Source organism: Rissa tridactyla, chromosome 4 (assembly GCF_028500815.1).
Source record: "Rissa tridactyla isolate bRisTri1 chromosome 4, bRisTri1.patW.cur.20221130, whole genome shotgun sequence".
Taxonomy (NCBI): Eukaryota; Metazoa; Chordata; class Aves; order Charadriiformes; family Laridae; genus Rissa; species Rissa tridactyla.
In genome coordinates this window covers 19896473-19919381 of record NC_071469.1, presented here as the reverse complement: position 1 = coordinate 19919381, position 22909 = coordinate 19896473, and the positions used below count along the sequence as shown (strand labels likewise).

The 22909-nt window shown below is 37.6% G+C and overlaps 1 protein-coding gene across 8 annotated transcripts in view; it reads right to left on the bottom strand.

Moving 5' to 3' along the window:
* The window catches only part of CHID1 (chitinase domain containing 1), a 141634-nt gene that overhangs the window by 101703 nt on the left and 17022 nt on the right, over window positions 1-22909 (bottom strand). For all 8 annotated transcript variants that reach the window (XM_054198957.1, XM_054198958.1, XM_054198950.1 and 5 more), the window contains one exon: window positions 20377-20469. In XM_054198957.1, the coding sequence (XP_054054932.1) occupies window positions 20377-20469 (93 nt within the window). The remainder of the gene's footprint in view (window positions 1-20376; window positions 20470-22909) is intronic.

Below are 22909 nucleotides of genomic sequence, written 5' to 3'. Positions count from 1 at the left end.
AATTATGCAAAACGGACTATAAATATGAAACAATTTGGATCGAAGTAAATTTAAGCAGAAAAGGGTATTCTTTTTATGTTAGCTTATATTACATTCTTTTTATTGCTTTTCTAAGAACCAGACACTTCATATGACATTTGCATTTGTATTTTTCTATCTCAATACCTTAAGCAAATGTCATTCAATTTCCTTAACATTCTGCTCAAATGCACTACTGTTCTTCTGTGGTTCTTATATCACTGTTCAACATAGTTAACTCTGAAACTTATTAAAATATGAGCAAAACCCCCAGCTATTCACGTTTGGAAATGGCCATCTAATCTCAGACAAATTTGCATCTATATGGACTGTAAAAGTTGCTCCACGAGGAGATATTCACCACAGAGATTAAATTTATGGCACTTAAACTGCAGTAAAAAACACCTCTGATACTATATATACAACAAATCATTCGTTTCACCTGAGGTCTTAATATAATGTCCATCATGACGTCTATAGGACATTATCCCAGGTGCTTGTGCTGGTTGACGGCAGGCTCAATATGAGTCAGCAGCGTGCTCTGGCAGCCAGGATGGCAAACTGCATTCTGAGGTGCGTCAAACACAGTATGACCAGCTGGTCAAGAGGTAATTATCCCACTGTACTTAGTCCTGGTGTGGCTTCACCTTGAATACTGTGTGCAGTTATGGACCCCACAGTTTAAGAAGGATATTAAGGTACCTGAATGCACCCAGAGGAGCGCAACAAAAGCTGATTAAAGGGCTGGAAGGAATGTCACAGGAGGAGCGGCTAATCCTCTGGGTTTTGGACTTTGAGTTTGAGTTTGGGATTTTGGGTTTGTCTAGCTTGGAGGAAAGGAGGCTGTGAGGTGACCTCATTGCTCTCTACAGCTTCCTGAGGAGGGGAAGTGGAAAGGGAGGTGTTGATCTCTTCTCCCTGGATAGGACGCATTGGAATGGTTCAAAGTTGCACTAGGGAGGTTTAGACTTGACATTAGGAAGCATTTCTTTACCAATAGGGTGGTCAAACACTGGAACAGGCTTCCTACAGAAGTGGCTGATGCCCTATGACTGTCAGCATTTAAGAGGCATTTGGGCCCTATGCTTTTGGTCAGCCCTGAAGTAATCAGGCAGTTGGACTAGATTATCATTGTAGGTGCCTTCCAATGGAAAATACTCTATTCTATTCCATCTTTCCTGTCCCTTTATAGGGAATCACTGAGTTACAAGAAAAATCACTCTACTTTTTGAGCATAATGTTCAAGACACAGAAATATTTCTAATAAGTATCAGTCCTTTTCTTGTACAGATAACAGCTGTCCCTGAGACACACCAATACTTTTGCGTCAGACCATCCTTGAGAGGTAATGAGGCCTCCACCACATGCTTTCAAGAGATGCATTTTCTTGGATAAAATACTGACTTTCCTACTGAAACCTTGTTTACATGGCCCAGTATTCATTTCTTCCCATTCTTAGCTATGTCACTTTTGACACGACTAAGAAGCTCCTTTACTTTGTTGAGAGATTTGCCATTTCCATTTGTAGGCTCCTGACTCAACTTTCTGCTAGACAACACAGCAAGAGAGGAACAACTATTGCCCTGAGAGCATAGGTCTTATTTGCACATATTCCCGACAATTTGTCAGTATGTTCTGATGGCACGCTGCTATATGTATATACAGAAACTATTATAGGGGCAACATCATAGACTTAAAGGAAGAAATCACCTGTTTTCCTTGGTATTTCTGTATACAGCTTTGGTATGAAATTCTGTATACAGAATTTCACCGTCCCTTTTTACCATTCTATCCTTTCAAGTCTAAAATAAGTGCAGGGGAGTTAGTTTCATAGCCTAGAATGTTGATTACCTGAATCTTCCAAATAGCACATGGTCCCATGTATCATAATTCCCATTAATGCTTTACTTATAAGTATTTCTATAAGGTTTTGACTTTGTATTGACTTTCATATTGAAAGACTGGAAAAAATACTTCAACCATGCAAGCCACTTTCATTCACTTTCAAATGAATCTACATTCTCAATTACTTCTTGTCTCACTATGATTACTATCAAGATGAAATAAGATAAGAAAAAAAAAAAAAAGTCTTCCAATGACTGGTATTCCCTGAAAGTTCAAACTGTATTCTTGTTTGGTTACCTCACCTTCTCCCTCCATAGAAAAGAGGAGTTTTCTGTATCCTCACGTCTTTGAACAGTCCTTCATAATGGAAAACTGATTGATTTTCTGTTTCCTGTATATATCTATTTCAGAAGCCATCTTCTCAGTAATTACTTTATTTTCTTGTTGCGTATAATTCTCTGTTTTATCTGTAAAGCAACAGTTTGCAAATCTTCCCTTCTCCTATCTTTCTTCACCATCAGATATTATTAGTTTTCATAGCTCCTTGCAGTTAGCTGCACTAAAGTATAAGGCTATTGCACTTTATGAACACAGACCACTGAATTTAGTTAATGCACAATCACTCAATAAAAATTCACCATTTCTTCCTGCATTCAGTCTATTCTATAGCAAATAGGAGAAAGAGTTAAAACATCTACCCTGTGCATCAAACAATTATAGGCATGACAATGAAGTAGGCAAATGCATAAACAACTTAAAATCTGAAACCATTTTCTTTTCAGGAAAAATCCTCTTGGCAGTTTTGTAAATACCCTATCTCTTTTTAGGTTCTCCAAAACTCTGTAAGGACGACAGCTCACTGAATTAATTCTCCACTATCAGTATGTAGAAAACAGTTCTATATGGATCTTGGTTTCCGTTGATGTTTTGTGACTAGATTCTCTTGTATCTTATAGATGTTCCATTTATAATGCCCTCTCACTGCTGGATCTTGGGAAAAAAAATGGGTCATCTTCATCTGTCCAGCTGCCTGCTTTCATGAAATGGCAGGGAATTGACTATTAAAACTCTATGTCTACATCAATTTTGTTTGAAACTGGTCAAATGCTAAAACATGAAAGATGAAGAATGGAAGAGATAAAGCTTACAGACGCCTTGTTTCCTCAGTAATCGTGCTAAAAATAGAATTAAGTTCTTTATGCAATAGTATTGGGTGAAGCAGGCAAGTCAACAACAGGACCTTGACACAATATCGCTGTTCGAAGTCATGAACGATAATTAAAGATCTAATCTTTGCTGTCAAAAAAAGAACGTGACCACACTGAATGATTAACCAAACAACCAGAGATTCTGAGACACATGAAAACAGATTCAAAACATAGTGGGGGCTGAATTCCATGCAGTTTATTGGAGATTTTAAAAAGCATAGCATGATCTCCATCTCTGACCTCTCTCCCTCAGTGAGCACATCCTTGCAGACAACATATCAAGGCTTTTACAGGGATGCATGTTACTTGTTAAGCATTTTGGAAAATGCTCATGCTTAGTATTCAAATACATTCACAAGCATTTGTAACACAATTTGTAATACAAGTTGCAAGAGCTGAAAAATTGTGTGTAATGATACGATCCAAATCTCAGTTAAATCAAAGCTTAAACACAGTATCTGATTTTGTGGCCTACAAATCCACAACAATATGACAAATCAGGGACTGTACATTGCAAAACCAAAAACGTTAGTCCATTGAACCATAGTGTTGAGGTCAGTCCATTGCAGGAGAAACAAGTAACACAAATTCCAAGTTAGTATAAATTTCCCATTCTTCTTAAAATAGAAATAAAAAATCAAACTGAAAGGTAACTCAATAAACCGGTACAATCACCCCTGTTCACACACACTCTTCCAGTCATGGTTTTTCATCTGGTTCTACTCTTAGAACACTCTCCCCGTTTCACACACTAAAAACATTGGGACAGATGGAGGCAGAGACAAAAGCAACAGGTTTCTTCCCATCCCAACTCACCCCCATTTTCTTAATATCTCCAAATCACATTTTGCTCATGTAATACGAAAGACTACCTTATTGTTAATAAGTCAGAGAAACATCATCCCAAGAGATAAAAATTATGAAAGAATAAGCAAATGAAAAAAAGAGGAATTTTAATGGATATATGACAATTTTGCGCTTCATTACTAATGAGTTGGAACAGCCTAAATATCCCAAGATAATTACTTTAGCAAGCCTGGGCTAGACACCAGGGAGAATCTTCTAATAGTGTAGGTAGTCTGGGAGCATTGAAATAACATTCATTCATTGGTAGATTTTAACTATTTGTTAGATAAACATCTATCAAAAGTCATATAATTTTTGTTTATTTTGCCTTAGGATAATGCACCTTCCAATATTATTCTCTACTATTCAGCATAGTAGCTTAAATTCAGAAATCAAACCCTGCAACCCTACTTGTGCACTGTCTCTGGCTGCTGCACTAATTTCATGATAGAAATGGCAAAATTCAGATGCCTTCAAAGAGCGTAATGGTTATCTGTCAGTTGTCCACAGAAAAGATCACAATTCAAAACAAAAAAATTCTCTACCAAGTGCATCCTAAAAACACAAACCTGACTTTCCCTGATTTTATTAGCATTATGTTCAAGTTTTCTTAATGGCAAGAATCTCTTTACCAAATGCTCAAATTAAATTAAGGTAGGCATTTAAAAACCAACAACAAAACCTATCCAGCTTGACAAGCAAGAAAATTGTAACTGAGTGCTACAGATTCATAATACAAAAGAGCTGGGAGTGGTTACTTTGCCTAATGATTCTTCACATCACTAGGGGACTGTAAATGATAACAGACTGACAAGTAAAAACTTGCTGTATTTTCATCAGGAAACAAAATGGTATTTATGTAGCAAATGAGATTTCTGCAGAAGGCTGAGGGCTGGCACTCTTCCTTAAGGTACATATCCCATCCCAGCTGTTGCTTTTGCAGTACTTCCTCTTCAAATATGGAGAAACACAAGATCTGTTCTTGTCATGGAGTAGCCTACACAGTTTTCATGAAGCCAAACTAATTACCTGTGGCCCATCTGGTTTAAACCAGTACAGAAGTCAAGAAGTAGAAACATGCCAACAATTAAATGACCTGAAAAGAAAGCATGAAATCCCAGCAGACACCTACGGACAAGTGAGCCTGAAAACTGCTGTCCTCAGAGCTGAAGCATGCTGTCAGTCTAGTCTGCACCACTTACACTGTATTTTTCAAGTAACTTAAGAATTTTTACCTGAAACTCTTAAGCCAACATAAGAAATACATCTGTTTTGACAAAAACAATCTGAATACCAAAGAAGAAGAGGTTTCTTTCGACATTTGTATTTACTGTTTCCATTTTCGAGAAGGTTAACTGCTCTCCTTTAATGCTGTTTCTGTTATGTTGCTTCAGCCTCTTCAAAGGAGTCATTTAAGCAAGACTATGAACATCCACTGTATCACCATGTGGTTCTCCTGATTTCCAAACTATTCTAGTGCCTTTCATGACAGGGCTTAATGCCCAGGCAAGCCATGCTCCAATAACAGAGCACCATGCAAAACAAGCTTGTATCCTGAAGCATATGAGCCTAACTTAAAAACGTCTAACACACCAAATGCAGGCTTAATTCCTCCTTGCAAAAATTAAAATGCTCTTTTGTTTTTTGGGGTTTTTTTGAAAGTTCTCCAACTTCACACTGAAACTGATGCAGTAATTGCAGCTGGCTGGCTCAGAATTGGTAGAGCTGCAAGTGCCAGACCTGGTGAAGAATACATTCCACTCTTTCTTCTCTTTGAACATCATTAGTTGACCTACAGATTATTTTAATGATTCTCCCTAGTGGGAATACAAAAACTGATGTGTACACCTGCTTCAGCACATGTCACAGTGCAGTCAGACCTTGGCTGCACTAATTTTATAAAGTAAGGCAGTCTTTAAGAAGCCACTTCTACGAACAGATTTGTTCCTCTCAAGTCCTTTCTGAATCTGTATAAAATGCACTGAACCTTTCATGGCTGCAGTCAGAGCCATGCTGTACTAAGTTGGCAGCCCAACAAACAGCAGCAAAAACAGGGAAGTCATCAGTGAGGGAAACAGACATAGTTTAGAGTCATTAACAAGCATCCAAATCTACTGTAGCTAACAGAATTCAGTTTAAAAAGAGATGTGACTGACAGACCTATACTTTAAGCCTTTATAAAGGAAAGAAACAAAACCCATGAGCCCAACAGTGTGACTCTAAGTATGATTCAATAGTATTACTATAATTTGAAGAGGTTAGTAAACTTTCTCCAATAACTGTTACTCAGTAGTCATTTCCTAGACAGTTTTCTGCTCCCCTCAATATAAACTCAAATCTCAAGCTGGATCTTGTGATCCAAGTCACACTTATTTCACAGGTTCTCTTATATGCAACGAAAACTATTATGTCAGTCAGCTAGCCTTGACAGCCCACTTAAGAGTCATTTCTATGCCTTCTTGAATGCTGAATTTTAGGCACAGAGCCCTATTTCAAAATCTCTTTATATGCAACTGTACTCTCCATATTCCTGACAGTGCCTTTTTTTTTTTTTTAGGATACTCACAGGAAGACTGACAACGACAGGAACAATGGAGGGCAATGTGTTATTATCAAGTAGGCACAACAAATTGGAAAATGTTCGTAGTTCTCAGATTTTCCTTCCCAAGTCCCATTTCTGCATATTGCCTGTCCAAAGAGAGTGTCTTTCAGCATCAAATTTCTTTATTAGCAACAACAAGCATGGGAGAGCATACTTGGTGTATATACTAGGTAGTTCTACAAGGAATACACACTGATCATTTTTAGAATTGCTTGCTCTTATGTGACCTCATTTGTCAAATTGGAAGGAAAAGTAAGAAAGATAATCAGATGTATAGAAAGATCAGAAGAGCGCAGAAAGAGTATTATTGATTCCAACAAAATAAGATTATTAAGGCCAAGTTTCTCACAAACATTTTAACCTTTCATAATATTAAGTGCAAGTATTGGTAAAACAGAATCCTCCTTAATAAATACTGATCTACAAAGTGTTTTTTTTTTTCTAGTATGCTGTTATTTGACATAATCTGATAATTTAAAACTCCATCTGAAACAAGTAATAGGTTTCCTGCTGTTTTGATCCCTGGCGTTATCTACTTACCAAAATTTCAAGGCTTTACATTCTGACCTGCATAGTCCTGCCTGAGAATGATTTTAAAAGTATGCGATGGTTCCTATTTCACTCTGAAACAGAGACATCTTAGAATTTAATTGAATTTATTTACCATATGTTATCAGAAAAACTACCTTGTTGTTTACTTGCATATTCTGCACCACAATTACCACTTGCTTAGAAATGCTTCTAAGGAAAACACTGCGTATACTGGAATAGTGAACCCACAAACATATCATTCTGTAAACACAAAGTTATGGCAAGGTAACTGAATCTGCAGCAACATCTGAGGATGACAGATTCCTGGTGAAAAACACAGATTAACCTAGTAATTACAAATATCCATTCAGAACCAACTTCTAAGAGACTAAAACACTTGTTTCATTTATCATATATGCAAATCACTGGTCAATTGTGGCATCCATTGAGCTGGGCAACTGTGAAGGCAACAAGCAATTTTTCATCATGTACTCTTCCTACTTTTCAGCCAAGTACGTATGTATATTTATAGGAAAGGAGGAAAAGAGCATAACAGTGCAAAGTAAAAGGAGGTACAAGTTGGCTGCCCTGCTGCCAGTCTTTCCCAAGAGGCAGGGTAGCAAAACTAAGCTGATATCCATTGCTACTGGAGAGCAGTAATGAAGACTGCATAGATTCTGGTAATTTTCATTGCACAGCAGCTCTGGAAAGAAAGAGCTGAAGCTACTTTAGACAGTCCTTCACATCCACAATGTTTTTTCAGCAAGAATAAAGAATAGCCTGATTAGCTAAAAATCTTAGTTTTGGAGAAATTAAGTTTAGAGGTGGAAAATACTGACAGTACGTACATAGAGAAGCTTCAACTAACAGGGAGAGAGGCTGTAGATTATTTTTTTTTCCACTCTTACATATTCAAATATCAACATACAAAGTTAGAGATGCTGCTGTATTTTGAATGAGGAGCATATATTATATTCAAATATTTGATGAGAGAAGCGTTTTGGGTTCCTGCGGCTTCCAAATGAATGCAGCTGCACTACTGCTGTGCAGCTCAAGAAGCCAATAAAGACAGACAAATTTGATATGGATTATTTGCCAGGACTGCAGTAGCTTTAATAGGCTCTTTTCAAAGCCTAGAATCTAAAAAAGTGAAAAACAAAAGACATGCTCAATTGCAGATTTAACTGCACGTGTTTCACCAGCAAGTGAGCAAGACTTCTGCATAGCACAGACGTATTTTGCAAACTCTCTGAAGACCAAACAGCGTTACTGTGCAGTAAGTTGAAGAAGCTGAATATCCAAACTTCTGGTTTGCAGGCTGTTTTGGCACAAACTGGGAATCCCGCTTTTCAGCCATCTCTGGTTCCAGCTGCTTAACAAGTGACTTTCATTAATTCAGTTGCCTGGCTTTCTTTTAAAGTTCAGAGAGCAAATGTATATTGTTTGAGCATTTTCTTCTTGTATTTCTCTGAAGAGATTTTACTAAGCTTAGCATAAGAGAGGTAGTAATAACTTGAACTTTAGCAAGAACATTTTAAAAAGAGAAATCACTTCAGAATGCTGGGCAGTGTCCATCCCCCAAATCCATTGTTAAACACCTTGATGACAGCATAAAGAACAATTCTAGGATTTCTCCTAATACAAAGGTGGATCCTGATCTACAAAACTTATAGTGAGGTCTAAGAGACAGCTGATTCCCACAACAAATTAAAAACACAAAGAAACATCCACCTATTCTGAACAATGGTCTAACGGTGGAAAACCCCGTTACATAAGTATCTCTTCATGAACTGCAGTGACGCTAGAAAAAGCTTCCCAACTTCTCCAGAAAAGTTTTCTCTTCACTTTCTAATCCACCAAAAGAACTGTCTTTAACAAGGTAACGGTTCAATGAACAGTTTCAATGGCTGCATGAAAATAAGCATTGTCAGCAGGTCAAGGGAGGTGATTCTGCCCCTCTACTCTGCTCTTGTGAGAGCCCACCTGGAGTACCACATCCAGCTTTGGAGTCCTCAGCACAGGAAGGACAATGGACCATTTGGAGGTAGTCCAGAGGAGCGCGAAGTGTTCAAGGCCAGGCTGGATGGGGTTTTGAGCAACCTGGTCTAGCGGGAGGTGTCCCTGCCCCTGTCAGGGGGGTTGGAACTAGATGATCTTTTAAGGTCCTTCCAACTCTAACCATTCTATGATTCTATTCTATCGATGAAGAATGCCATTTCAAAGTACCAAACAAGACAGCTAGTCTTTTCATGACAAAAAAAGACTTGGATATCTTCTGCCCCCACTACTACAAAACCATACCAAAACCAGTACAGAACATTCCTCCTGACCTTGCTCGGGAATGTCAACAGATCCAGCTCCTGGAACAACGAGTATACTATAATGAAGATTCTCAAAATAATACTAAGTGCCACTTGAACATAAAATGCTTTCTCTTTAATGGCTTAAATCAAAAGCACTTTGAGGCTGAAAAGAGGAAAATTGCTGAATCACAGTAAACATTGTCAAGGCTTTATAATCTCCATACTCTAGAAACAGTGATACAGTAATAGCTCTTGAGATATTTTCAGTTTTTGTCAAAGTCCCTTGCATCATAATGCATAAGTAAACCAAAAATATCCTCTGCCAGCAACTTCTCATTGCTTTTAAAAAAATGTAGTGTCAAGAACACTTAACCTTAGTATAACCCAAATCAATTACAAATCTTAAGACTTCAGACTGTTTGATATGTAAGAAGTGCCACGAATTTCAACTTTTTTCCCCAGTCAAATGATATCAGACACAGTAAGAAGCAGCAGTTAAAAATGATGGTTGGGATATAACTGCAGTTAGCTGAGAATGGCTGGGAAGCAGAAACACACTCTGAGATGCTGTGCTTCACATACAGATGTCGCAAACTTTTCAGAACAATGAGAAAACAGCCAGCAGGATATCTGACAGGAAATGGTTTGTCATAGACTTGTTTTGTCAATTTTAGACAACTCATGAAAATTCACATCAGGTTATAAATTTAACAGTACGAGCCTCTTCAGTGTTTTAGACATTATGTTGGAAAAGTTTACTTGTCATTTTAATTCACTAAGGCTAAAAGCAAGCCCGTAAAGTCTGAGTTTGAGAACAGATGCCCAAAATCTCTCCATTCCTCTACTGTGTCTGCCCCACCCACCCTTTTTTAATCACAAGTAAAAGAAAAAAATTCTAGATTTCTAGCTTACCTAAAACTTTACTAGGAAGGCTTAACAAAGAAAGCCTTCAAAAGTACCTATTAAAAAAAGAATAAGGCTAGCTTGAGTCCTAGGTGTATCCCCTGCACAAGGAGCTACCCATAGCTCTTCAAAAGAAACAGGGGGAAGGTGTATTTGTGAATGTTTGCTTTGTTCCTGGGATAGAGGAAGAAAATTTCAGAACAGAGCATACTCTTCTTCTTTCTCACACTGGCTCAGCTCTGCTTCCTTCCACTCTTTTGCCAAATAAGCATAGAGTGTTGCCTGAGTCTCGCATTAATTCTGCCATCCAAAGAAATTAATAAAGGTTCTGCCTTCCCTTTTCTCTTCACACAGCTGTGCATAAACTGCTACCTAAATGCATCAAGTTCAAAATGCATATGAACATTACAAAATTTTCCTACGCGTTTCTACAGTGTTTTGCCACCTGACGTTATTTGTTTTCCTAGTGCTCAACCTAAGAATTCTTTATCATGAACTAAGAGCATTTTTATCGTTTTCTTCCAAGCTGATGTAAAGACCAGTGGATCACTGTCACTTATACAGCCCCTGTTGACGTATTTGAAGAAGTATTGTCTCCTGACACTCTTCTCCTCTTTTTAATATACTAAATACAATTCTTCAAACTTTCCTCAAAGGAGACATTATCTATACTTCTAGCTATTTTTCTTGCTTTCCTCTAAACACTCTCATTTTTCTACATCCTCCTATAACATAGTACCCCAGACTCAGTTTTCCATGAGACCTGCCTAGCACCAAGGGCAGAATAATTCCCCTTTGTCACCCTGAAAGCTCCCTGTCAATCATCTCAAAATTAAAAGTGTCCCTTTCCCTATGTCTCACAGCACTGCTGCCTTGGCATTTTGAAATTGCCTGATCCTCTTCCAAGACGGGTCTGCCCAGAAAGTTTCCGTGCATTTCCATGTTTTACTTCTCCCTCCTTAAAATAGTACTTTATACCCATCTTTACTTAATCCCAGGTACCTTTTAACGTTTCTGGAATAACTGATCATCTCCTGTTAAATGTTTACTTACCACTCTGTTATTTTGTGCAAACTTAATCCACCAGCCTTACTGTTTTAGGAAAATGTTTTAGGTCACTTCCATAGGACATATATTGCCCTACCACTTATTTGGCCCAGATTTTACAGGGGTCCAGCAAGACTGATTTTATACTGCATATACAACAGGTCTAATGTATCCAGAACATACTAGACTTGCTAGGCACGTGTCACACAGTTGATCCATGCTGTCCTATACATTCTGCCCTATGCTATACGGATACATATTTCTTCCTGGAAAATCTGAGGGCCACAGCTTAAAATATGTGGTTCAGGGAACCAGATTTTAAGGAAGATGTAGGAGATTTAGAGAGGGTCCAGAGAAGAACGATCCAAGGTCTACAAAATATGACCCATACTAAAATATTAACAGACTTTATTTATTCCATACAAGGTGTGCTGACAGGTTCCACCTGAAATGTCATCTCAGTCCAACAGTTGCACATCTGCAGTGGACTATTTTAAGAAAGCTGGCACTTACATCAAATTCATACTAAAAGCTTTTCTTTTAGAGATGAAGAACCATACTTCCTATTTCCACTAATGCTTCACAGTCCTTCCGCTACATGTGAAACCGTGAGGTTAAGTGCACCTTTTATTGGAAACAAACATGCTGGGTTTTAATTTAAATACTACTTTGATATATACTATCAGAAACTGTCCAGGAGATAACAATTTATTCTAGCTAAACTCTATGCAATTTACCGGTAGTAGTATTTTTGAGAACTTCATGAGGTGAAGTGATAGCTGCAATGATTTGTTTACAATTTGCTTCATTTTTACTAATAATCCCTGACACCATGTCCCATAAGATTAAATGAAAACATACTCTCTGCTTTGTACTGGTAAGCATGTTATTAAGACATGGTAAGTAAAATCAGCAGCTATTTTGCATACTGTTACGTAAACCAAGGATCAGGGCCTCATATATATCTAGTATTACCATGCTAGACTTGATAAAATTACTAAAATATAAAGCTGCCTTGTGTTACTTGAGGCTTCTCAAACAATTGAAACAATCTATTTTTAAAACTGTCTTCCATGCATTTTAATTATGATTGATACATACAAAACTCCAAAGTTTTGAAGATTTTAAGCAGATATTTTATTTTTTTCCAAAAATGCAGCAGGTTTTTAATAGTGACAAAGTAACAAGTGCTTTTTTGTAGCTTCATCATATACTCAGGGTATGACAAAACAAGCTCTTAGTATCTTAAATGTGATCTTCCTTAAAAAAAGACTCAAAAAAAATTCTCAATGGCATGTCAAATAAGTCGAGATGCTTCACTTGTTTACTTGAGATTTTACTTTTTCTCATTTACAGATTCCATACAACTTCAAGAGATAAAGAATCATCTGCTATTCAAGGAGCAGCTACTGTCTTGTAATCTAGAGACAGGTGTTTTAAAAAGGATATCCATCACACATGACAAACTTCTTGATGCATATCAACCGTCAAAATGCAAGTAAAGAGCACAGTGTTATATTAAGAAGTGACACAGACAATGCCACTTTTTATTGCTGCTTTGGGAAAGGATTATACTTCAGGGGACAATAAAAGTCTGAGAAAAGTGGCCACTAACAACCTGTCTGTAAATATGGAGTTATTTAACACTGTGTTTAGCAAAACTAACCGCTTTTAATGATCAAGTTGATCCTTAACAGTTACACTGTATGTCTAGTGTCTATAATAAACTACAAATGCCAGAAAGGCCACAGTTATGCAACCACGGCTGGATTCAGAATCCCTGTGAAGACAGCATCCCATCTACAGCTCCTGAGAGTTTTTTGTATGCCTTTGCTCTTTCTCAGGACAGCAGGAAAGAGCATTACTGATGCTCTGTCCAATGACAGCTCATCTAAATAAGCTTAAGAATTTCCTTTACTCATTGTTTTCTTCACAGTAACTGAGAAATACCACAGATAAAACAGTTGCTGAATCTGGACAACATATGTAATAATCTAGTCAGATTAAATTCAATTTAGTTGCAGACAAGAAAGAGTTACTATTCAAATTCAAAGCCTCCCTTTTTGCCTTTGACAAAGCATCCCTAAAGTATTATAAAGCATGCAAGTATAGAGAAAAAAATAAAAATAACCAACTTAGTCCCTGTGATTTATAGATTTAAGAGAACACGTGCAACCAAATTTCGAGTCCCGTTTGCCTTTTTTTTTTTTCCACAGTATATTTAGGCATCAAGGTAGTTCACTCCAGCACAGCTATTCTATTCAGAAAGAGGTTTGTGATATCCATATAAAATATTCACACAGCTCTCACCAGTATGATTTCTGCAGTACCATAATGACTGAAGTACACATATTTAAGACAGGAATTTAATCAAACCCAGAATTAGTCAGCATAAATGGAGTTACCATCACCAATGGTAAGAATATGCCTGGCTACCCATGCCCTTTTAGAAATGGTACTCATAGAGTTTATACATGCATCCATATCCATGCATGTTAAAAGCAGTAACACTCTAACATTTTGAGACAATCTGTTGAAAGACAGGCTGGAAGTCTTCAGCAAACCATCTGCTCTAGCAACCATTTACATAACGCAGCAATCCTAGCACCTCTCTTCAGACATACGCAACCACAAGTCTCCCATCCCAAAGGATAGTCACAGTATAACACATATAACACATACACTTTTTAGAGCATAGCTTTGGTTCCTGCTGTTCCTCTCTCTTGCAAATTACTTATGTTTGGAGGAAAATCATGCAATTCCTGGACATCAGGTGGATGGAAATACTAACTATCTCAACCTGTGTTTGCCACAATGGTAGCTCTACATGCATTTTCTGTGACAGCAAAGCTTGCTAGAGAGGTCCTGCCTCCTGATCAGCCTCTGCACACATTCCCACACCTTGATTATACCAGTGCAACCGTCTCTGGGCAATGCTGTAGACAGATATATAAGAAAATGCTGTAAAGGAATATATAAAATGTCTGGATTTAAAATGCATATATATATATTTCTTCAAGTGAAGTTTTCTTTTAGCCCAGAACACTTCACAACCAAACCAAAATCCAAAGGCTTCACCAGATCCTTTAGTTATGAAAGCAAGAATCAGATGGAGGATCAGTCTCACATAGTCTTTGTTTGCAAAAGCTGAATTTGAGAAGTTAAAGAGATAACCCAATATGTTTCTTTCCTGCATCATGCACTCGATCTCATGTGCAATGCTGCATTTTCCAGCTTGTTTGTCCCTGAGCAAACCAGTATTTTTAGCTCTTAGAAGTGTCTCCTTTCAGATAGCATTTGCTGCCAGACTGCTTTGATCTTAATGCATATCAAAGGAGTCTAAATTACAAATTCCTAAATAAACTGCTTACATTTAACTATACTCTCTCTTTAAATTTTAATCAGGGTAGAGCACAAAAGGAACAATGTTTCAACTCCTAGCATCCCAGCTGGTTAGGGTATTCCACATACAGCTCATGTCTCCTTTATCAGTCTTTTGCCAGCTGCTGAACTCTAAAATATTATTTGATTCTTGATGATACTTATTTCCATGCCTTTTGCTGTGTTTTTGATTAACAGTCTACAGTAATTTCAACAAATAAAGACTATAAGATGCATTAAAACACACTTTCAACCATGTGTAAGATTTGAAACCCAAAGTGAGTTTCAAGACACAAAGAATTTGATAACACGAGATATTTTATACACAACAGGAAGCACTTTTCAGTTGAAGCCTTGTTATCCTATAAATCAAAAATTTTCAAGTACAGCTACTATCTAAGAAGTCAAGCAGTGCGAATGAATATTTCAGGATTCTGCTTATTGATATCATTAAATCCAACGTACTTCTACTCTTTAAAGCATGCATGGACATTGTGAACGTTTTAGGATGTTTCTATAACTGATGAACATAGTTTCAGCTGCCTATTTACTCAGGAAGTTAAAGTGTTTTTTCTAATTAACTCAATAGGAAGACAGACAGGTGGCTTATATAACAGTATCAATTGAAAAGAATGTGACTAATGCATTCTCCTGGGCAATACAGGTTTATGAATAAATCCCAGAAACTTTAGGAATACAAAAAAGAAACAAAATAATTGGTTTAGAGGAATGAGACTTTCATATTCTTTCATATAAGCTATGGGTACTATTTCCCACAGCTAGAGAACAGGAATACTTCACTACTCCTCTACGGATAAGGCCATTTAGGGACACGCATGTAATACATATTTCAGGTTAAAAATTGCACTTCAGATAGACAGCTCTTCCCAGCTCTAATAGGGCATCTCAAAATCCCAGTTCAGAAAGGTTTTGGAACTATGAACCCACTACCCTGTCAATATGCAGAAGAGCAGCAGGAGGGGCAAAGACAACACAAGGTCCAAATCCAAACCTCAGTGTGGTGTTTGACTGCAAATAGTCCTGAAAGATACAGTTAACCATAACAAAGCAAATCCTGGTCAAGGCAAAATGTTTTTAACAATCCAGAGGACTTATAGTGGCTTCTACTCTTGTTTCAGGATTTAGAAAAACCAGACTGTAGAGCCCTCTATGACTGTACATAAACAAAACAGATTTAAGTCCCTCTGGCTATGAGACTGAATCCGGTAATGTCAATAGGCATCACGATGAACAGGAATCTTAAGGTTTGTACTACTCTCCACTTTCTCCCCACCACCAAAAGGAGCAAATGCACTTTAATGTGAACACTGTTCACAGCAATTTCTTAAATTCTACCAGAGCATGCATTAGCATTTTAAAAAGCATCTGTGTGATGAACTGACTGATAAAGCATTTTAGAAAAAATGTTTTAAAGTGTTCTCCTTTGCTTTATCTGTACTAGACTACAATTAATAGCAACAGAAAATTACTTTAAAAAGGAGCTATCAATTGTGATGAAATGTAGATCACAAGAGGGCAGCATGAAAGATTGGAGTAAGTGACAGACAGAAGAGAAGACATAGTAATTTCTTATTATTTTTGACAACCAAAGCAGAAGAATCCCAAGGTATTTGTTATCACCACTGAACATCCATATGACACAAAGGCATACCAGCCCACAATTTTCCAGAGAAATCTGCAAATCTCATGATCCAGAAATAGATATTTAAGGACTTAGTCTCCATGTCTTTATTTTTAAAGAAATACTGCAGTTATTGGTCTTTGGTGCAATGAGTTAATACAATAAGGCATATAACACTTTGGCTTACTGGAAATCATGTAAGAGGACAACAGCGTAGTTCAGTTCCTGAAACCTTCTCTATAGTAGGAAGTTTTACCAGCAAAGCCATCCATGCATCAGAAGAAGTTCCTAAGCGTTTATACTCTGAAGCAAATCTGAATGACTCTCAACCTTGCCTTAACAAAGAAAGCTGGCTTCCTAAGAATCAAATATTACCAGACACAAAAGTGGCTCTCAACAGCCATGCAAAGACATCCATGACAGTAAGGAACAACATACCTCCCCTACAACACATGTGATGCCTCATACTGAGAAACAGGGCTGATTAAAAGTTTCTTCCTTTTTAAAATCCTCTGTATCTTATGGCCTGAATTTTCTTTCAAATAATTGTGTGGTGGTCAAGTGACTACTGCCTCGAACTCAAGAATACCACATACAGAAAGGAAGCCTCTGCATAACAATTGTAGCTGTAATGTTAATAAGGCTTTTCTGTATCAAGTAGATAATTTGGGCTGTCAGACCATTAAAACATTAAGTGGATGAAAAATAAATTCTTGAGCCTGTTTATATAGTGTATTCCATTTTGAGCATTCCAAGATCTGGAGTGTAGCAGCACGCAAAACTGTGTGTATTCTGACATGGGAAGACCATGGAAAACACAGAGCACAAAGAAGAAAAGGGAACAAGCCACACCATGTCTAGCGAAAAAGAAACAGCAGCATTAAGTCTAGTGTTGTCCTGAGACTTGGATCTACTTTCTTAAGGCCATAATGCACCAGAAACTAAAACATGATGCAAAAAGCCACCAGAACTGAGGTAGAAACACAGGGGCTTGAGTAACAGGAAGGAATCTCCTCAAAATGCAGGTAGGCTGTCAGAGCCCTTCAGTCCCTAATGAAAAGGGCTTTACAAAGGTATTATTTTACAGAACTGTCTACTTTACCAATTTACATGAAATTTATTTTGTTTGCTTTTGTCCTTGTCTTCAACACATTGCTTCTCCCTCTCTGCCTATCAAAATTTAGCAGCCAGCCACACACAGAAGCAAAGGGATTTTTGCATTAAACTAGCTACTTCATTTTAAGGATATGAAACAGCTATATTTTCCTCTGCTGCGCAATATAAAGCAACAAAAACCATCCTGAAGAACATAGCTTTACAGAAAACAAACTGCAATCAGATTGCTTCAGCTATTGAAGAACAAAATCACAGGTAGATATTAATCCGGGCTTACAATCTTAAAATGGTAGAATGTACATATCCTATATTCAGGAATTGGTTTGTACCGAGTTCCATCACTAACCTACAGAAGAGGTGGCGTCACAGTTGCAGTACAGATGCTAACTGACCTCAGCACATAGACAACTTTTTAGTCACCTACTACAGGGTCCCTGAATCTTTTCAGCAGGCAGCATTTAAGCTTAAGATACCTCTAGGCAGAAATGCTTTGTTTCTCCCTGGTGCTACTGGACCTCCTCACAAAACTCAGCAAAAACTTGAGACCATTGCAGAGAAAAGTCCAGACGCAGAAGAGACATTTACAAGCCTGTTCAGGCATTCCATTTTCTCAGCCTTTTTGGCACCTTGAAAGTGAACGTACACTGAAAGATTGTGACAGCCTACAAGAAATTTAGGAGGTTGTACAACACCATCCTGAAACTGTGCTGTTAAACTGTCATAAACCATAGTGGCTGTGAGCCTGTCCATACTATTATATAGCCCAAGGTGAGAAAAATAAGACATTGTAATATTTTTCTTCAGGTGCCTACTAACTCTCATCTGAAAAATACCTAATAATGGCTCTCTATTTAAGAGTGACTTACATTACTGAATTTTCACGTGCAGGCATAAGGTTGCTGAACAGATTGAAGGAAAAAGGAAACCTGGAAAAAAATAATCTTGCATTGCTGACTATGCAAATATTATAAGTCTTCCCCAGTTATCATGATCAGCAAGTCAAGACCAGTAAGCCAAACACATCTGCATAACCAGGAGGAGGTACCTCCTGATAAAATTCAGAGATAAGGAACAAGCATAACATAGGATTTGCACGTGTCCCCCATAGGTCACCTATTCTGCAGTTAGCAGAACACGCTGCAACATACTCAATTACTTTATGACAACAGTTTCTTGCATGTAATCCTCTACAACAGGTTATGTTTCATTATTCTGCAGTTCCATATGGCAAGAGCCCACACCAAATCTCTTAAAAACAACTAATAGGGATTTGGAGCTTCTCACTCTGACAGTAAAAGGCCATCACCGATGACATACACATAGCTTTAACATTTTGCCTATCCACAGCGTTAACAGGGCAAGTGTAGGGTCCTGCACCTAGGGAGGAATAACCCCACGCACCAGTACAGGTTAGGGGCTGACCTACTGGAAAGCAGCTTTACAGAGAGTTACTTGGAGTCCTGGTGGACAAGTTGACCAACACCTGGACGTGTTCCTGTGCAACCTGCTCTAGGTGACCCTGCTCTGTCAGGGGGGTTGGACTAGATGATCTCCGAAGGTCCCTTCCAACCCTTACCATTCTGTGATTACCTTTGAGAAGCAAGGAAAGGGGAAAGTGGAATACAGAGATTCAGAACCTGGTAGTTCTTAGGGTAAGACAACCTTTACTATCACAAGTCTCTGAAAGGCATGACATATTCCTTGTATATCCTTGTAGCACTATTGTATACCATAAACACTCTTCCACAAGGTAGCACAACAGATAGCTATGCTCATGATTCAAGAATACCATGCATCTTTTGACCTGGAAGGGCATCCAAATATGAACAAATGTTACCTAATTGGCAGATGGATACTGGCAAAACTCTTGCTAATAAAGCTGCGTAGCACTGGCATAGCCCACATTTCAATTTGAAATCACAATAATGAAGTCACATCACTCTGCTGGTATTCTAAATCACCTTCCACCCTTGTCTTCAGTTCTATCTGCTCACTCTCATATGGATATACTCACTGATTGATCACACAAAACCATGAAGGACCAGATACAATCTCCCTGAAATACCAAAATACTGGAGTACCACTTTCTTCCCAGATAAAGACTAGAGATACTGTAAAACCGTGATTTTTCAGTTTTACTACAGATCACTTGGAGACAATGTAGAATCTTTTCCTAAAAGTGTAAAAACTTCAAGAGGATTCAAATTCCTTCCACATATAATGAAATTACATTCTCATTTTCCAAATGGGTTTTGTTTTTTCAATAAATACAATCTTAGGAAGTAAATCTCTCTGTGCTATAAACAGTGAAAGATAAGAACTGCTTACTGCTGTCGAGCCAGAAGAGCATACAAATGGTTACATCCATCAGATTCAAATCATTGCACAAATAAACAGAATCATTAACAATTCTAAATATTATCCTCTTATGAAATGTATTTTCTGTACATACGAACTACAAAGTCAAAATAAATAATTTTAAAACCCCACAGCCCTATTACAGATATAATTCCTTCCTGTAGCTCTGTTTTTCTTACTTAAAGAATAACTACTATCTATCATAGGTGAAATTGTGCCCAGAGGCTCAGAAGTTCTTTTATATGCTACCTTTACGACATCCTTTTCAATCCTTGGCAACAAGTCATTAAACTCCACAACTGTTCCTGGAAGTTCTTACCAGGCATTTTGGGTTAACACCACAATAGAAGGTCCCTTTGCAAGTTACTTCAACATCAAAAGTTATGAGATATATATGAACGCACATAGTTACTAAGACTATTCAGTGCAACATGCATGAAGACATGACTACCAATCAAACTCGAATAATTTCTTATTCATTTAGGCTGCATAGCTATACACAAAGCTTTGAATTTATTGTGTATCAGACAAGAAAGTATCTCATCTGGAACCTGCCACCTAAATAGGAATACTCACCCTGCTGCAACTGCAGGAGGGATGACCAGTACGAGTTTAAGTTGTGCTTCATGCAGAGCTTCAGAAAGGTGAGTGAGCAAGTGAATCAACTCCCTGAAATATAAATATATTGTTAGAGGGAAAGGCAGTAAAACCGGCACTACATATTGGCAATAGCAAGTTAACAAGTAACTATAGAAATAATTGAAAACATGCAGCTGGCAAGAGAGCCAAACACATTTTGTAGTGAATGATCATAGCAGAAAAAAAATATTAGGAAGATTGATTAGAGGTTTACCCTCTTCCAGGACTAAGAACACTGAACTGCTGGAGACAGTCTTAGTTCTACTGGAACAGGTGATCACCTTGGGGCTAAAATGTTTCCGAGTTTTATTTTAATCTAATTATGCACTGTTAGCATGTAAAACCAACATACCTTATCAGAGCAAGTAACCTCTTGAGGTCATATTCAGTAAAAAGAATTAAATCAATAGAAGAATCAGTAACAGTTCTGAAACAAGCCGCTATTGAATAGATTCAAGTTGTCACTCTATTACTACACATGAGGTCTGAGAATTTGTAAAGATGCTTTCACAGCAAGACATGCAATCTTCAAAGGATATTTCTGAAGCTGTATTTAGAAGCATTTCTGATGCTTTTTTCTGTATAAATAATCCTTTTGTTTCAATACATTACTGTATAACTACAAAATAAATGTTTGACAATGTCATATTTGAAGTATCACCTTCCATATGTATCATTTAAAGTCTTTCACAAAAGCTGATTTTCATATCCATATTCTAAACATTTCAATAGGAAAATAAACTCAAAAATTCTCACTTAAACTGTTTTTAGTCTTCCTGATTTGAAGGGTGATGTTAACAGAAAATCCTTCAGAGACAGACTGCAGAAACAAAAAAGTGTAATGGCTATTGTTATCTTAAGAGGAGCCCAATATTACTTTCAATTTGCACTATAAATATGGCCCTTCTGTGTGCCTTCCGTAAGTCATTTGCTTTTTCAGAACAAAGTCAACTTTGATATTTATCCACCGGCAGGGTGGATCCACAAAGGGAGTCAGACATGATACTAGCACAGAATTTTAGATCTGTTCAGAACTATGCTTAAACCTGAACCGAGCAGAAAGCAACTTCACAACCCATTCCAGTAGGCTTTAAGTGCTAAAAGCATGAACGTCAGGATATACATAAGCAATCACCCAAGTTGTTTGCTCCACTTAAAATGAATTAGACCTGAACTCTCATAAACAAATTTTGGTACTGTTGTGCCTTTCAAGGCAGTATTATCCTAGAGATATTTTTCTGAAATCATTGATCTTCCAACATAGTTATCCATCACAGTAATGATGCTTGACTTTGACAACGTAGAGACTATCCAAAGGTAACCAAGAATTTTAATTTTCCTTGAAATGGTTTGATGTTTGATGAAAACTTCTTAAGGACGCTACAAAAGCCATTACTCTCAAAATCATGGCGAACAAACAAAGCAAGTTTTATCACTTTCCCAATACCATCAGTATTTTGTGCTTACAATTTGAGAGCTGGCTGTGCTGAACAGCTCTTGACAATGAACTGTCACACTGCCACCTCTATTTCTCTTTTGGGGGGAGACAAAAGATTACAGGAATCAGCTTTTGGTCTATCTGCAGCATGTGTTTCTACCATTCTTGCTCTGGGAAAGTAACATCTTTCCCTCCCATTTCCTTATCATATGCATTCCATGTTAAGAGTGGCATGACTCAGACAAATCAATTATAGCAAAAAAGAATCCTTTTCCATAGGAACGCATTAAAAAATTACAACACTAAACTAAACAGACATTTATTGATTCCAACATACACATCACAGCTCCCACACGACATAATCTTATCAAAAACTATCATCAGTATTAAAACAAGCTAAGCCTTCTTTCCAATTGATTCTTCTTTCTCATGGCTAAGTGACCTTTATAATTAATTATGTCCAAACTGCAGTGTGAGTGCACCCTTTATTAGATGTCAGAGATCCTGCATATAAGACAAATTTGACCAAAGAATCAATTCCTCTGGCACTGAGATTATTCTACACTGTTCATCAGCAGGGATCTCTCTTCTCTGACAGCCTGCCTTTGCTACCTGTAGGAACTTGAGGAACCTGTAGAGAGACCTCTACACCACGCAAAACATTTGCTGACTTTAAATTTAATTATTTATAAGGTGAGGAGACAGAAGGAGAGGCCGAATAGGACAAAAGAACCTAACATAGGTGCAAAGCAAGATAACATCTTTTTCATTTAGAAACAAGGCTAACACCCTCGCTCCCACTCTGCATCTTCACATATCTGCCTCAGCTCCTAAAATTTTGCTATCCAGATAGCAATGCTTTGAAGCATAAGAAGAAAAACAATTGGAATTATTTTGAACAAGATGCAGAGAAAAAATAATAAATCAAGTGAATATTAAATTCAAGGTTTCCCGCTTTCTTGGCAATGTCAGACACTGGTGGTCAGCCAGCAGAGGAAAAAAATGTATCCACGAAGCAGTGACACACCCACA